We start from the raw sequence: 17,517 nt of genomic DNA, 5'->3' as shown, positions 1-17,517 counted from the left end.
ATGACTGTCTACTTATTCCATCATAAGCCCCAATACAGTGAAGAATTCTCTTTAATCTAATGTGGACTGCCCAAATCCCTCTACTGTATTTGTCTAAAACATTATAGGATATCCTATACTCTTTGAAATTCAGATACCCCAGCTCCCTCCCTCTTTCAATCTAGGCCCTTGTCTTCTGTCTGGTTTACTGAGGTAGGTACTCATTTACTCCTTCATTCAACAAACAGCAAAACTGTACCCAGCTGCTGGGGATTGGCCTGTGAGTACACCCTGGCAGGCTAGTTGGCTGTGCGTGCAGCTGTAAAGACCAGGCTGATGCTGCAGCAGGCACCGTGCCTGGAAGCAACAGGCAGCAGGGCTCCCGACTCTTTTCCCAGGTCTCAGCTCCTCAGCTCCTGTTGGGGGAGTTGTTTCTGGAGACTGCTCAGTCCTCCTCAACCCTTTCCATGATTTCATAGGCACTTCATCCCCTGTCCTCAGTCTGTTTCTGTTTTAAGTAGTTAAGTAGTAAGCAGGACACTTGAGTCTTTTCAACAACACTATGGCCTCTGGTGTGGGCAAGACATGCAAATGCTTCCTTCTGATGGAAGTATCTCAAAGGCAACTCGAGTTACAATCTCCTGGGCCACCCTTAGTTTCCTCAAGTACACTGACAGGGTAAAGTGGTATGTTTTAAAAGTTGCTTTTTATAGGTAAATGCTGACCTACAGGGATGTTTTAATCCACACATTTTAGCACATCTTATTTCTAGAATCTAGATGTACTTTACATGACTGAATACATTTAACATGGTTTCCTAATTCATCCTCCAACTCCACCAGAAAGACATTTAATCAACAATACGATAAATACATTTTTTGGTTTTCATCTACAGTTCCTGGCTCATAACTCTCATAGATAGCCCTTGTTACGTCCTTAGTGACTAGAACAACAAGCATATCTTTGTTTTTAAATATATATATTTTAGTTGTAGTTGAACACAATAACTTTATTTATTTATATGTGGTGCTGAGGATCCAACCCAGAGCCTGGCATGTGCTAGGCGAGTGCTCTACCACTGAGCCACAACCCTAGCGCCCCGCACACCCCCCGGCAAATCTTCTGTTAAAGTGTCTGGCCTGTTGTCCTTGGTTCCCAAAGCAGCTCAAAAACAGTTGTAGAGTGCTAAGGTAGAAGACAATCTCCTGCTTCAGTGGCCGGGCTGCCTCTGGCCTCAGGGAGCACAACCTCTCCCTCTCTGCCTTCTTCTGCTCTCCTTCCGCCTGCTCCTTGTTCTCCTCCAGGCAGGCCACAGAAACCAGAATTCCTCTTTCCCAAGGTGGCTCACAGAAGCTAAAGAGACTTCATCTTCTCCACCTTTCTGTCTTAGAGCTGGTCACACAGAATTCTCTGTCCTGCCTTGTCGGATAGTAGCAGATCCCAAGACTCCCCGTTTCGGAGGGGGTCCTTCCTTAGACTCAAGAGGAAGGAATGTGAGGGGGCAAGAAGAGTCTGCACACACAGGCCTCACTGGGTTTCCCTGCTGACCTATTAGCCCTGGTGTCCTGTCACCTTCCACACAGTCATCAGTGCCCCAATCATGCCTGAGCCTCTACAAAACCCCAGAAGGCCAGGATTTGGGGAGCTTCTGTAGGAAGCTGAACAAGAATACATCACCTGCAGGAGGGTGGGGCGCTCGGGATCCTTCCAGACCTTATCCTGTTCACCTCAACTGGCTGCTTATTCGAACCATTTAAAATACCCAACATAATAAACCAGTAAACTTGCTTGAGTTCTGAGAGCAGCTCCAGCAAATCAATCAAGATTAAAGAGGGATTATGGGAGCTCCAAATTGTAACTGGTCACTGGGAAGTTCAGAAGGTCCCGACTTGTGCCCGGGTCTGAAGTGGGGCAGAGCTCTCAACCTTTGGGGTCTTACATTGTCCCAGAACTGAAGTGAACTGGAGGACTTGCAGCTGGTGACCACTGCAGAATTGCTTGCTTGCTTGCTGCTATGGGGAGAAACCTCCAAAACCTTTTGGGATCATAGAAACCATTTGTGTTGAGCATATAGTAGGAGAAACTGAGTTTGTATTCATCTTTTTACACAGATAGCATCTCAGAATTTCAGAAACAAGTTTTTGTATGATACAGCAAAGAAACTTCTCTCATGCATAGGTACTACACAATGACAAAAAATAAAAATACTAAAATATCATGCATTAGAATTGCAAGTTTGAGGCCAGCCTCAGTATCTTAATGAAGCCCTAAGCTACCTGGCAAGACCCTGTCTCAAAATAAAAAAATAAAAATAGGCTGGGAATGTACTCAGTGGTTGACTGTCCCTGGGTTCAGTCCCTCGTACCAAAACAAAACAGAATATATATTCAAAGATTCAGAGTTTTATTTATTTTTTTTAAAGATAGAGAGATATGAGAGAGAGAGAGAATATTTTAATATTTTATTTTTTTTTAGTTTTCGGCGGACACAACGTCTTTGTTTGTATGTGGTGCTGAGGATCGAACCTGGGCCGCACGCATGCCGGGCGAGCACGCTACCGCTTGAGCCACATCCCCAGCCCAAGATTCAGAGTTTTAAAAAACATTTTACATTTAAATTTGCTCAAATATATATGATTAATGTTTGCAAGTGTGACTATATGACAGAAGTATTCTCATATGCTAAAATAATCAGATTCCAAGAAATGTTTTCATGATTACAATTTCTCCTGAAACCTATACAGCAACTCACATTGTGGGGAGAAGTAGGAGACAGCTCTGAGTAAAGAGGGTCCATCTGTTGTGTTTATCAGCAATACCAGTGGGATTCAAAGCGCTGGCCTTCTGTTTGTTCAGTTGACAGCTTCTGGCTCGTCTATCACCATGGTAACATTTGGAGCCCAATTCAAAATGAGCACAAACCCATTAACAACAAACTACATTAACTAAGTGTCTATTTTGCCAATGAGAAATGCTATTTAGAGGTATTTTCTATTCTAATGTATTATGGCGATCTCTAAGAGGTATTAAAATTAAATTAATGCTACGCTTAATATTTCAGATCAGATAACATCAATGTTAAAAGAAAGTAAGACTATTTTAGTAATGACTACTAACAGTATGACTCATTTAATTAAAAGGTTACTTTGGCCCTTGAATTCTTCTACTCTAAGAAAATGTAATATTTATGGTATAGGCAAGTATTTCTGAATTCTTTTAAAATAATAGCAGGCTGATTTAGAAGACCTAACTAGAAAATGTTAGTAACAGCATCTGTTAAAGTCACCTACCAATACAGCATTAAAACATACTGCTCCCAAAGCAACTTAGGGAGACCCTGTCTCAAAAGAAAATATAAAAGGGGTTGGGGACATGGCTTAGTGCTTAAGTGTCCCTAGGTTCAATCCCCAATATCAAAAACAATCAAAAAATGTACTGGCTTTTCTACAATCTTTCTTGTATCTAATTTCAATTGAAACACTCCCCATACAAGAGAGGCAACACACTGGACCAGACATTGGGGTGAAGAAAGTCCATCAAACATGCAGCGGGCCATTCTTCCAACCCCTCCTGACCTCCTCTCCTAAATTACCCTGAACTGACCGAGTTCTCAGCAGACAGCAAATCCTACAGCTCAAAAAACACAATGTTAAATGGAATCATGTCTCAAGGGTGTTCTAGGACATGAATATTTTCTTCTCTGGAACTTAGTGTGTTTTCTTTAATATATTAAATTGATACATTGCGAAGTATTAATCCTAGCATATTCCCCCCCAAAGAGTGCAGAGTCCTGCAGTCTGCCAGAAGGGGGCACCCACGTCAAAGCACTGCAACACCAGTGGGAAGACTGGTGAGGGAGAAGGAAAACTGACCCTGTTGCAAGTGGGTTGAAAAGCCTTCCTATTCTCTAACACCTCTGCTGTGTGGCAGCACATGGGGTGTCACCTGCCCTGCCAGCCTTTTGTTTGCCTAGCCCCTGGAAAATGCTACACTCCTCCAGCCTTTGAGGCCTGCAAAAGCTTGTTCCTCTGTAGGTGGAGGTCCTTATCTACCTCTTTCCTTTCCCGGGTTTACCAGTGTTCTGGTCACTGTTTAGATATCTTAGTCAGCATTATCTATAGATGCCATCTGTAATTCTCAGGTCCTCTGATCTTATGCTCTCATTCTACCAAGTTCCCTTCCTGCACAGTGGCCATGGCAGCTGGCAATGATACAGGTAGCACTGTGACTTATATCTATTCCCTATAAAACTCTAAGACCCACAGGATGGAAAGCATATATATTTTTAAATAATTTTCTCCCCATAGCAACCAGCACATTATCAAGCAAATAGCAGGTGTTCAATAAATATCTGCTGCATAACAGTAAAGACAGAACCAGAAACTAATCTATATTAGCCTTCCCCTTTCACCTGCAGCCTGCACTATGCATTGTTCTAATTGTACCCACACCCACTGCCTTCTGCCCCTCCCCACTAAATCAGTTTAGTTCAGTTTTAACCCTGGACATGCCAGTGGGTTTTCTAAAATATACATCTCATGATGTCCTTCTCCCACTTGGAACACTTCAATGGCTTTCTTTGGTTTAGAAAATCATATCTGAATTCCCTAGTTTCAACTCCTTTTCTGAGTCGGATAGGCTGTTGAAAGCTCAATTCTAATGGCCCGATGGCTGGGCTTGGGATGACCTGGAAAAGGTGTGTCTCTTTTTCCTTGCTTTCTTAGCAAACTCAAGGCACAACTGGGTAAGTGGCCAGCTCTAGCATGCATTTATCTCACTCTTGTCAGTATTTTCCTTTCCCATTCTCTCATTTATTTTTACTTATTTAAAAATATTTTTTAGTTGTTGATGGACCTTTATTTTATTTATTTATATGTGGTGCTGAGAATCCAACCCAGGGCTTCACACATGCTAGGCAAGCACTCTACCTCTGAGCCACAACCCCAGCCCCTCTCATTTATTTTTAAAAGTAGGTAATTATGTTTTATACAGATATAAACATTTAATGAAAAGATGAGCATTTAAATTTTTTCAGATAGAAGGTGTGGGATAAATAAATTGCAGCACCCAGAAACTGAACTGCATTCACTTGCACGCGCGCGCGAGCAAGCACACATGCACGCGCGTGCGCGCACACACACACACACACACACATATTTTTTTCCCTACTAAAATCTCTCTTTAAAAACAGGAAACTTATCTTTGCTGACCAGTAGGTATTTATTAACTGTTTAATGAATGAACTAACCAGCCAACCAGCCAACTCTAGATAACCAACACATTGCAATTTTTGGTGTGCTAAAACCTAGATGAACCATCATATTTAAAAGTGCATGTTTCTTGATATTATCACATGACAAGTGCCTGCCCACTCAGAAAGAGAGGGAAGGACTATGTCAAGCCATGTGGTGTGGCATCTCTCTGCCCAACTCCAGAGGCCAGTTGAGTGTCACAAATCGATTTGGAAGAAGAAAATAAATAACTCAATAAAGACAGGCAAACTTTACTAAAGAAGTTATGCAGATGACAAATAAGCATATAAAAATTACGTTCAATACCATTAGTCATTAAGAAAATTGGGGTCTGGGGTTGTGGCTCAGTGGCAGAGTGCTTGCCTAGCATGTGTGAGGCACTGGGTTCGATCCTCAGCAGCACATACAAATAAATAGTTATTGTGTCCATGTACAACTAAAAATATTTTAAAAAGAAAATGCAAATTAAAGTCTTAATAAGATACCCCACAAATCTATTAGAATGAGTGAAATTATACTCTGTGTTGTGAAGTACAACTGTGAAATAAATAGTATTATTACTGGAAAACAGTTTTGCAGTTTTTTGGTAAATTAAACATACACCTGTCATAACAGGTGCTACACTGACTGTGGCAATGGTTCCACAGGTGTATCAATGCCAACGTGTGTTAATCTGTATTACTTAACCATGTGTACGATAGCCAATAATGACTCAATAAAGCAGTTTTAAAAAAAGAAGAAGCCAGGGTTGAGGTTGTGGCTCAGCGGTAGAGCGCTCACCTAGCATGTGTGAGGCTCTGGGCTCGATCCTCAGCACCACATATAAATACATAAATAAAATAAAGGTATTGTGTCCTACTACAACTTAAAAAAAAAATTACACACACACACACACACACATATAAATAAAGAAGCATCAGCCAACCTAGGTTAACAAGGGCCTATTTCTCAGAATGCAGGCTGTCAGTTTTTTTCTGTTTAGAATTATGAACTATAAACTGCCTTTATGTTTAAAGTTTTAGTTTAGGGCTATACTGTACTTTCATGTCATCTGAGACTCAGTGAAGCAATCACAGGAAGACGCTGTGATTGGACTTAGAATGAGGAACCAGAGCATGCTTGCCTGATGCCTGTTGTCACCAGTGTCACTGCCTTTCTTTTAAAATTTAATCAGGAACTTAGGCATTCATGTACCTGTACCTGCCTAGAGTTTGGTGTTTGGCAATACATTTTTATCCTTTTAAATTACCCATCTATTTTAAAACAACTCATCTTAACACTTTTGTTCCCATGAGATAAAATTAATATATTTATTATCTTCCTCTCAAGACTTAACAGCAAATTGATTCCTTTAAAAACAGAAAGACAAATCTAATATTTAGAAACCTAAGATAGCATCCCTTAAATATCCCTCATATAATAAATCTTGACGGGATTTATTATCCATTAATTAATTTATTTTTGGAGGTATCGGGGATTGAACTCAGGGGCACTCAACCACTGAAGCCACATCCTCAGCCCTATTTTGTATTTTATTTAGAGAGAGGGTCTCACTGAGTTGCTCAGCGCCTTGCTATTGAGGCTGGCTTTGTCGTGATCCTCCTTTCTCAATCTCCCAAGCCGCTGGGATTACAGGCATGTGTCACCGCACCTGGCTCTTTCAGCTTATTTAGAAGAATCCTAAGATCTGAAGTTCCTTCTAGAGTGACTAGGTCTACTAGTAACAGGTATATAACACCTGTGTCTCCCATCTTGCTATATGGTGGTAAAAGAAAACCTGCACAATGAGGGTTCTAATTCTTCTGTTACCTAGCTGTCAAACTTTGCACAAATAATTTACCCTCTTTGGATCTCGATTCCTTATCTGAAACAGGAACTGGGTAATCTCCAAGGATCCTTCAAGCTCTAAGATTTTATCAATTTTGTAGACAGGCAAATAAAATGCCACATAAGTACTGACCATGTGGAAGACTTTTAGCTACTGCCTTTAGAAGAAACGTGCACACTCAGATATTTGGTTTAGTTATGTGAATATGAGTGTGAAAACTTGTAAATTCCAGGATTCTGGCCAATTTTACCACTCTATATAACACAGGAAAACATGGATCTGACGCTTTATAAACATTAATTTCTGATTACTGTATTGAGACCCTTAAAAGACAGAGCGAACAGTGATCACTCCCCCCCACAGGAAAGCAGAAGTGCACCTGCTTAGTCAAGAGCAGAATGTAAATGCTCCTCTCTGATAATCTAAATCCTGCTATGAAACCGGGAAGCTTTACACCTCAATTCTTACTATTCTTCATTTATGTACAAGAAGTTCTGTATTTTTAGAATGAGTCTTAATAATAGTACAGCAACCTGCATGTAATTTGTGACTCCAAAAACTTTATCGGTCAATGTGAGGCTATTGAAAGAATATGATTTTAGGTGATTTACACTAACAAAAGCACAGAAAGTTTCTCTTTTTCTTTTTTAGTACTAGGCATGGAAGCCAGGGGCATTTTACCACTAAGCTACATCCCCAGCCCTTTTTATTTTCAGACCTTCACTAAGTCACTGAGGATAGCCCTGAATCTGTGATCCTCTTGCCTCAGCTTCCTGAGCCACTAGGACTACAGGTGTGCATCATGGCACCTGGTGAAAGCACAGAAAGGTTTTTTGAAAATTAACAATTACAAACTAAACATGGCCAAAATTCAATACCTGATTCCAAAATTTAAATTATACTCCTTCAAGCAAGATTAGAATACTAATTAAATGTATGTCCTCAGCAGTGCTGTAACATACAAGTTAATGGCCTTTCACAGCAGGATTTTATCTGATCTCACACCAATTATGAGAGCACGTAGGATCTGACTAATGCAAACCCAGTGATTGTGTTCAGCTGTTGTTCTTTGGGCACCAATGCAAAATTGACAAGAGATTATTTTCTTTGTGAGCAGCTCACAGGAAGGTTCTCAGATGGCTCAGGGCAGTACTTGAGGGGTTGCACCTGAGGAATATGGACTGGAGGGAAGTAGCAGAGTCCATACAAACCTATATTTATGTTTGTGAATTCATAAGGAAAAATGCATTCAAGGATGGTTGACAAAATGTTAACTGGTAAATATCTCAGGATAGAGGGATTTCAAGTAAACTTTAATTTCTTTTTAGATAATGATCAAATTATTTTTAACAAAAATTCACTACTTATGTTCTTCATCACAGGAGGAAAAATAAGGAAAGGTTAACTACAACAGCACCACAAGACTAGAGGCAGGAAAAGGAGGAGGGAAGGGATTCCAGAAAAATAAAACATGCTCAGATTTTTCAGGAGTGTAGGACATTCACCTCAGTGATGATCTGCAGGATCAGAGGAGAATCAGAGGAGAGGAACAACAGTGAACACAATGTCTGAATGAAAGTCCCCAGAGCTGACCGTGAGTGTGTCCCCTGGCTGCAGGGTAGCATGCAGGGTGTGAACACTGGTGGCATGGTATTTCACACATTGACTCTGCAGCTCTGAACCTTTAAAAGAAAATGGCCTCCACAAAGAAGGCACAGGTCAGGATGTGAAAAGACAGCCAGGGAGAATTTTCTGTTTAGTTGTGAATCTGCAAAGCAGACTTTCTGAAAACCTTGTTTACAAATGTATGGGGTGGGATGGGGTATGCTATATATTAGATTATGTTTTTCAGAAAAAATATGTTTTTAGTATTAGTCTTCAAAGTGAAGCTTCCTAGTTCAAGTTAAATGGTTATAGTGAGATGTGAAAAAATTTTAATATGCTATTGAAGATTGATCTACCAAGATAGTTAAAATTCGGTAGGAGAAGACACATGTGTGTACATAATACACTCTAAAAAGTTCTCTGAAAATGTTTAAAATAAATCAAAATTTAAGGGCTGGAGTTGTAGCTCAATGGTAGAGCATTTGCCGAGTATGTGTGAGGCACTGGGTTCAATCCTCAGCACACATAAAAAAAAAAATAAATAAAATATAAAAAGGCATTGTGCCTATCTACAACTAAAAAAATATTTTGAAATCAAAACTTAAAAGAGATCAAATGGGCGGGGCCTGGGTTCAATTCTCAGCACCACATAAAAAATAAAGGCATTGTGTTGTGTCCATCTACACCTAAAAAATAAATATTAAAAAAAAAAAGAGATCAAGTTTCAGTTATGGAGAAAATTAAGTCAAATGCAATGAATGCCAAGTAACAAAGTCACTGCTTTCCTAATGCTACTAGCTGAAAGGTTTTCTTTGAGACACTCACACAACCTAGGCAAGCGCTCTAACATTTGAGCTATAGCCCTAGCCCTGAACAATGTATAATACTGCAGAACAAGAAAATCAGTAATTGATTTGATGAAGTTTGATGTAATTATCAAGACCAAAACAATTTAACCTTATCCAAAAAAACTGATTTGGCACATTACACATTCTCCTTTATAGGTACAGCTTCTCTCTTGAGTATTCAATTCCTGAACTCATTCAATATTAAACTCTTCCTACATTCAAATGACTTGGGCCCTGGACTTCAGAGTGTTGCCTGGAATACAGCAAGGTCTCCCTGCTCCTGGTGATTCTTTCAGGCAGGCTACCTTGGCCCTGGAGCAAAGTGTACCTAATAACTAACTCAAGCTCTGCCAATTGCTGACTGTGTCCTTGGTCAGCTCTTGGCCTCTGAGCATCCTCCTTGCCACAGGCAATGCAGGGTGAGTGTTTGTTGCGTGTTTTTCCTGCAGGCTGTATGGCAGAAGATTCTGGGGACATCAGCCACCATTTACTTGCTCTGCAGTCACTGGGACACACAGCAAACTTCCAGTCATTTGTCCTTTGGAGAGAATGCACTAACAATGCAAAATACTAAATGAAAGGGCCCACTACAGCATCTAGCATGAAAGGAGTTTCTGAGTGAGGGTGCTGGGAGGAAAGAAGGAGCAGGCAAATGGAGCCCTTGCCCTATGGACTATAGGCTAGAACAGGGGACACAGACAGGAATGCTGGCTTGAAGCAGATCAACCTCATGTTTGAGCAGAGATGCTACTATAACTCAGTGGTACATGAGCGCTTGCCTAGCACATGTGAGGCATTGGGTTCGATCTTTAGCACCACATAAAAGTACACAAATAAGGGCTGGGGATGTGGCTCAAGTGGTAGCGCGCTCACCTGGCATGCGCGCGGCGCTGGGTTCAATCCTCAGCACCACATACAAATAAAGATGTGTCTGCCGAAAACTAAACAATAAATATTAAAAAATTCTCTCTCTCTTAAAAAAAAACACAAATAAAATAAAGGCATTGTGTTCATCTACAACAACAATAAAACAAACAAGAAAACAACCTCACTGGTTCAGTTGAGCCAAATCTGCGTTATCTGACATTAGGGTCCAGTCAGAAAGTCAGAACCTTCAACTTGTAGCAGCCAATTTTGATTTGGCCTGGTAATAATGGAGAATCAAAGTAAATTTGAACCTAATACTGCTAATACTCTTTAGTGAATTACCTAGTAGTAGCACTGTTAAAATTCTTTACAGCCAAAAAGCATTTTTTTAATTTAGCAGGATGTGAATAATAATTACTATGAACCATTCTAAAGCTAGTTAGTAGTTACTGATAATCTATACCAAAGGAACAGTATTTTAGAGAAAATAAAAACCCCAGTAGAATGTGGAGTCAGCAATGAAAATCCTCATCAGCACAGCAATAGAAAATATTAACTCTGTGTAAAGTGGCAGGCCAACTGTAATTCACGATTACTATACATAAATAAGCAATCTGTTACTATCTGAGGAGAAACAATTCCAATGACAGTGAAAACAGAATACAGCTAGGATTTAAGCAGAATGTAAAAATTTCTCAATGTTAAAAAAAGCAAATGAATGATTCAGAAAAATAATTCTGTATTTTAAGTGACAATTATTAAAATGAAACCATTGTTTCTTATTTCAGATCATAAGTTCAAATACAACTAAAGTACCAACCCTTTTGAGCCCTTCTGAAATTCACAGTGCTTCTAAGAGTAGAAGAAAGAAAAATGTCTTTTTTACTTTGCTGCCTTTTAGTATTCATTTTATGTTAAATTCATCTTTTAATACGACTCTATTTTAAGGCACAGAGGCTGAGTGCACCAGGGTCAGATGCCCTGGGCTCCCTCAGTCCTATCTTTACAACTGTCAATCAAGAACAAGCCACTTAACTCACCAGGAGCATCATCTGTAAATGAATTCCTGTCCTGCTCAATTATAAAGTTCAATGAGATAACATACATAACCTTTTCTTTGAAAACAATAAAATGCCAAACTGAAGTAGAGTGGATTGGTAGTGACAGCAGCTTGAGCGAGCATGCTCATAAGAATATCTCAGTGCATGTGTCTGTACATACAACTGTGTACATGTGATGGTCCAACAGAAAATAAGAACTTAAGAATGACAACAATTAGAGACATCCTTTACTGAGCACCAACTATACATGAGGCATTGAGCTATTTTCTTGCATGATTCCATTTTGTCATTACAACAGCTTCATGAGGCAATTCATTACCTTTCGCATTTTAAATATGAGATACCCGAGATTTAAAGAAGGAAAGTCACTTGCCCAAAATGAAACAGAGCTGGTGTATATGACCCAAGTGTATGCCCTTAACCACAGGAAATCACCTAAACACATCAAGCATGAAATGAAGAGGCTGAAAGTGTGGCTTGCTTGTGTTCATTCTAAATTTCCAACACAACCCCAGGGATGCTGGAGCTTCGCTGAGAACTGTGTGTGTTTCCAACATCCCTTAAGACAACAGCAAGCAAGCAAGCTCAGGACTTAAGAGGACACAAAAGAAACCTCTTCTGTATCAGTAAGAAAGACAAAATACAAAAAGGTTACACCTACAAAGAATAGCTGGCAATGAGGAACTGGAAGCTTTTTTAAAAATTCAGATATCTTTGGTTGTTCTTATTTCAACTCAGTCAACTCAATCAGTTTGATCCTTATTTGGTGCAAATAAACCAAAATAAATTTAAAAAGCATTGTGTAGAAAGCTAATGTAACATTCTTAAGGCATTTTTAGATTAATCAAATGCCAATGAGATGCAGATGAAAAACCAGTGATAAATGAAGAATTTCACAATGAATAATAAAAAAGTAGAATCACAGACAGGCTTACATCCTTTGTTTTTTAGACATCAATTAAAAATTTTTAAAAATCACCCTCATCATAAAAAGTTTAGTACCACCATAAAAAGCCCCTCCCCCTCAATATAAACAAACTTACCTTTGGTTTTTTGATCAGCAGCCTGGAAAAAAAAAAAAAAAAAAAAAACCAGAAACTCTTTAGGAACAATAGTGTGTAGAATGTGTGCATATATAAAAGTTTATCAACAGAATTTTAGTATTGGAAATTTTAAAAGCAAGTTTTTGTCCAGTTAATTTATTATAATTCATTACAGGGGAAAAAATATGTATTTGTCTACATTGATTACATCCCAATATTAACCTAAAGGCAAAAAAAAAAAAAACCCAAAAACAAACCCCCAAAAAACTATATGGAAGCTCCTTGAACTCTATATTTTAAAACAGTCTAAAAGGCATATGGTTTTAAACTATAAGATACATGGGCAAGAATGAAGACAAATGGTATACTTTGTATTTTAAATGCCATGAAATTCAAGTACAACTTTAATGTTTACAGCAGAATTTTTGATTTTTAGTATTTATTAAATATTTACTAATATTTAGGATTTATAAAAGAACATATTCCAAAACTGCAAAAAGTATTTCTAGCTTTTCTAATAAGATTAAGTTTCATGGCCCTTTCCTCATTGCCTAGAGATGGCTGTTCTGGACAGTTCTCTTTATCACAAACAACTAAAATCAAACTTTTTGAAACACAGCTCTGATTTTTTTTTAAAGAGACTTGTGCAGCTGTCACTCTGTGTGTATTCCACTAGCACGATATCTACTACTTGCTGGTTACAGATTTAGCAGATTGACTTAAAGTAGTAGTAGGATGAAACTTGGCACTAGAATGGCTATGACAATGCGAACGAGACACAATGATCACAGAGACAATGAAGTTAGTAACTCTGGCCAAACCTTTTTCTGAGCACCTTCCTTCTTTTTCTTTTCTTCCTGCTTTTTCTTTTTCTTTTCTTCCATCAAACGCTCCTCTTCTTGTGTTTCTTGTTCTTTCTCCCTGTCAAAAATAAAAAGAAGTGGTATTAGTATAATGGCTATTTTAAAATTAAAAAGTGGAAAAAGCATTAACTGCAGAAAGTTTAAGCCAGGCACATATGGGTAAAAGGAGGCCACTTACAGAGATCATCAGAAATGGACATTTATTCTGTATTGCTAGGTGTACTTTTCTACTACAACAAGCTGTCTTATCTTTTTACTGGCTTAGTTGTCTCTTTCATTCAGTCCACATTTACTGGGCACCAAACTACCACCAAACATTGTATTGGGAATGTGGGTACAACATGGAGTCTCTTCCCTGTAGCCCCACACCAATGTTTCTCAAAGTGTTGCCTCTGGGATCACCATCATCATAATCAGTGGATTCCTAGGTTCCACCCTGGCTCAACATACCAAAATCTCTGGAAGTGATTCTCAGCATACTATAATTACGTGCTTGTTTGATAAACCAACTGTTTTCTTAAACAGGTCTCATATGGCATGGTAAGTTATTGTAAAGATACATGGGTATGCAGCATAGAGGAACACACCTGGAAGAAGTCACAGCAGCCTAGGAGCTAGGCTGCAAAGCTGAAAGGAATTGGCTGGCGTAGGATGGTGTCAGTGGCCAACAGATTGCTGTCAGCTCCAAATTCACCCTTCAACACCTGGCTGCGATAGCTAACAGAGCTGCTTGAAGCATTGCCCTTTCAGTGAGCACAAAGTGGAGTTTTCTTAGTAGAGGGTACTTGAGGGACACTGACCAGCATGTGGATATGAGGTCACTGGCGATGGTTCCAGACCTGGGCCCTGGCACAGGCAGCCCCTCAATAACCCTACAACTCTGGCATAATCTACAGTCACTTTCCCATGACCTATTCAATACAGACATAGTGCTCCAAGCCTCTTGCTGCTAACCCACCCCAGATTTGTCTCTGGTGGTCTTCCCAATAGTATGGTCCCTACCGACTACAACACACTGTACCTCAGGCCTGCTGCACCAATACCCTACATCTCTGTCACATGCCCAGGCATCAGCTTGTCCCAGAGCAATTAAACAAGTTAACACACCTCAAAAGAAAATGCTCTCTCTCTATGGCTACACACCTATCTTAAAACCACCACCACCACAAGTGGGAGCACACCATCCCCATTATTTTGTTTTCACTTACTAATCCACTCCAAAATGTGTGGGGAGGCTCGGCTCTCTCCCATCTCTACATGGTATGCACAGCTTGTGATTTCTTAAGGTACCAATTTGAGAGGGTAACAGCTTAGTTCCTGTAATATGGCCATGGATTTGGCTCCTCCATCACCCTCGTCACTACTTTCAATTAAATCAATAAACGGCATTTGCTTTATAAGAATATATAAATGTTGGCTGCGGAGCTATGCAATACACTGTGACCACTTTTTAGTTTGTGGAGCTGGTTTAGAGTTCCTAATTGTCTCTGCACCCCCCTCCCCAAGATGTTTTTGATTTTATATTCTTTCCCCTGCTGAGTTTAAAATATGGCCCTCTAAAATCCCAATTCTAGAGCCTTCCACTCTGCTCTGTCTGGGTTGGGGGCACCCCTTGTGAGAGAGAACAACCTATTGTTGAACCCCTGTAAATTTTTAAAAATCATATTAAAATATACACAATATTCCCTTTTAAGTTCACAGTTCAGTAGTGCTCTGTTTACACTCTTGGACAGAAGTCCACCTTGCAATGCTGAAACTATCCCTACCAAAACACCTCCACTTCCCCATCTCTCAGCTTTGGGCAACCTCCCTTCTACTTTCTCTGCGAATCTGACTATACTACATACCTCATTTGGTTTTGATCTACATTTCCCGTGACTTCTCACAGCTGCTGGCCATGTGTATGGTTTTCTGGAATCTCTTGATCTTGTCACAATTTTACCTATTCTTTTGCCTTGAACTTGCCAGGTTCTGGAACTTCAGGATGATATACCTGCACATTTTTTCTGCCCTTATTTTTGCTTAGCATTAGGCAGATGCTTTCAACAAAGACACACTTCCTTCAGCTATTTTCTTGAGAACATCTTCTTTGGGTTACCTAAATAACATACTGAACCTTTTGGATCAATAGTAATTAACCTTTTATGTTATACTTTTTTGCTACTATTACTATTTCCTGGGCTCTTGGCTCAACTGCATCTTCCAAACCATCTACTGAGTTTGTTTCATGTCATTTAAATTTTTTAGTAACTTTTTCTCTCTTGAATGTTCCTTTAACACAGCACCTTCCACACTCTTGTTTTCTGGATGAGAACCACCTCTATTCCAGCTGTGAACATGAATCAGGGTTTTTCTGAAGGGCTTCTGCATTTCCTACAACTGTCTGTTTTCTTCCTTTGGAGATTTCTTCCTCTGGGCTCTGACAGGAGAGCATTTCCTTAGTTGTCTAGTAATCCCTGCTTGACCATTCAGGCCTGAATGTGAAGCAACAAAAAAAAACAATCCAGGGATTTGTATGCATGAGTAGACTTGTTTCATGGTAGGCTTTGCTTTAGAGAACAGACAAGGTGCTGGCTATTTTGCCAGAGCAGTCTCAAGTGCCAAAATATGACATTTTCCCTGGTAACCAGGGCACTTTATCTATAGTATTAGTGACCATCCAGATTACTCCACTGCTGGAATTTTTGATCCCACTTTCCAACATTTGGATGTGACTTTTATTCTATTCCCATTTCCTTCTAAATTGTTTTCATCAATTACTTTCCTAGAGAGCCTAAACCTCAGGACCATCCCTTATGGCCACTAGTTCAATCTCACAGGAATGAGTGGAGGGAGGGAATGATTCATTTAACAAGTGTTTTCTGGGCAATGGCTTTACAAGTGCTCTGGAGTTACAACCATGAAAAAGGCAATGTATACATACACCCAAGGACACTCACATAAATGGTGCAAGTGCAGCAAATGATCAAGGCCACTGCAGAGACGTGTGTCTGTGGGTCAGCACATGGCAAGATGAGCAACTGGGCTTCCTCTCACAGGATCTTTCTGGAGAGGGAGGAGACATTATATCCTAGCTCTAACTGAAAGCATGAGCTTCCTCTGTCCTTGGGCTATGAGTGCTTTGTTGGCAGGATTCTGTTCTGTCTCTGTGGCCCCAAGAAAAACCTGTTACCATTCAGGGCATTTGTTACTAGTGTCTGGGAAGATCTCAGCTGAAGTCCACACAGGACAAAATCTCAACGCAAACTTTCTTTTCAAGACACCAACTTTATTTTCTGATATGATCATGTATACTTAGAATTACATTTACATATACATGATTTAATGTAAATTTATAAATGTAATTTTTTTCTTTATTTGGGGGTACTGGGGATCGAACTCAGGGGCACTTGACCACTGAGCCCAATCTCCAGCCGTATTTGATATTTATTTAGAGACAGGGTCTCATTGAGTTGCTTAGCATCTATCTCACTTTTGCTGAGGGTAGCTTTAAAACTCATGATCCTCCTGTCTCAGTCTCCTGAGCCACTAGGATTACAGGTATGTGCCACTGTGCCTGGCATTTTTTTCCCCCCTCAGGAAAATATTTGCTTTTCTGTTTGATTTTCTTGGTATCCCTTTACCCAATTCTCATGTCTCTCCACATCCACATCAACTGTCCACTGTTACATGACCACCAGATAACCTGTGTTAACCAATCAGTTCAGATACACCTGTTTCTGTCCAAGCTTATGTAATGATATGAAAATACATATACATTTTTACAAGGGGTGTTATTTGATTATTGTTTTGCAAAACTGGGATAATGCTATATAAGCTTTTTTGCATCTTGCTTTTCTCATTCAATATATTTGGGTGAGGGAATCTCCCTCCCACCCTGCAACTGACAGATCCAATCTATTATTTCTAATGGCTCCATAATATACCATGGTATGAATGTTGTCATAAAATACTTATATCATAAATTCCTCTATTCATATGCATCCACTCCACTTCCAGTTTATTGCCCCTACAAAGAACTCCCCCTCCCCTCCCCAGATTCTGGGAAAGAAAACAGCATAGCTTAGACTGGCAGCATGGCTTATTTTCAGTAGTAGTGGGAACTAGGCGAGGAGAAAATCTGATTGCACACCTAAACCTCAGGGCCAGGAGCAAGTCTGAAGGGCCAAGGC

General features: G+C 39.7%; 1 protein-coding gene across 9 annotated transcripts in view; it reads right to left on the bottom strand.

Annotated features, from left to right (window-relative positions):
- The window catches only part of Tnrc6c (trinucleotide repeat containing adaptor 6C), a 118,936-nt gene that overhangs the window by 67,311 nt on the left and 34,108 nt on the right, over window positions 1-17,517 (bottom strand). For 6 of the 9 annotated variants that reach the window (XM_071603894.1, XM_071603899.1, XM_071603895.1 and 3 more), the window contains exon 3: window positions 13,304-13,403. In XM_071603894.1, coding sequence (XP_071459995.1) covers window positions 13,304-13,403 — 100 coding nt within the window. Of the gene's footprint in view, window positions 1-12,482; window positions 12,505-13,303; window positions 13,404-15,192; window positions 15,215-17,517 lie in introns of those variants that run through there. The other 3 variants (XM_071603897.1, XM_071603898.1, XM_071603896.1) reach the window with 2 other exon arrangements.

The sequence above is a fragment of the Marmota flaviventris genome, chromosome 17 (assembly GCF_047511675.1).
Source record: "Marmota flaviventris isolate mMarFla1 chromosome 17, mMarFla1.hap1, whole genome shotgun sequence".
NCBI classification, from domain to species: Eukaryota; Metazoa; Chordata; class Mammalia; order Rodentia; family Sciuridae; genus Marmota; species Marmota flaviventris.
Note: the sequence above shows the minus strand (reverse complement) of the source record. Positions and strands in the feature narration are given on the sequence as shown.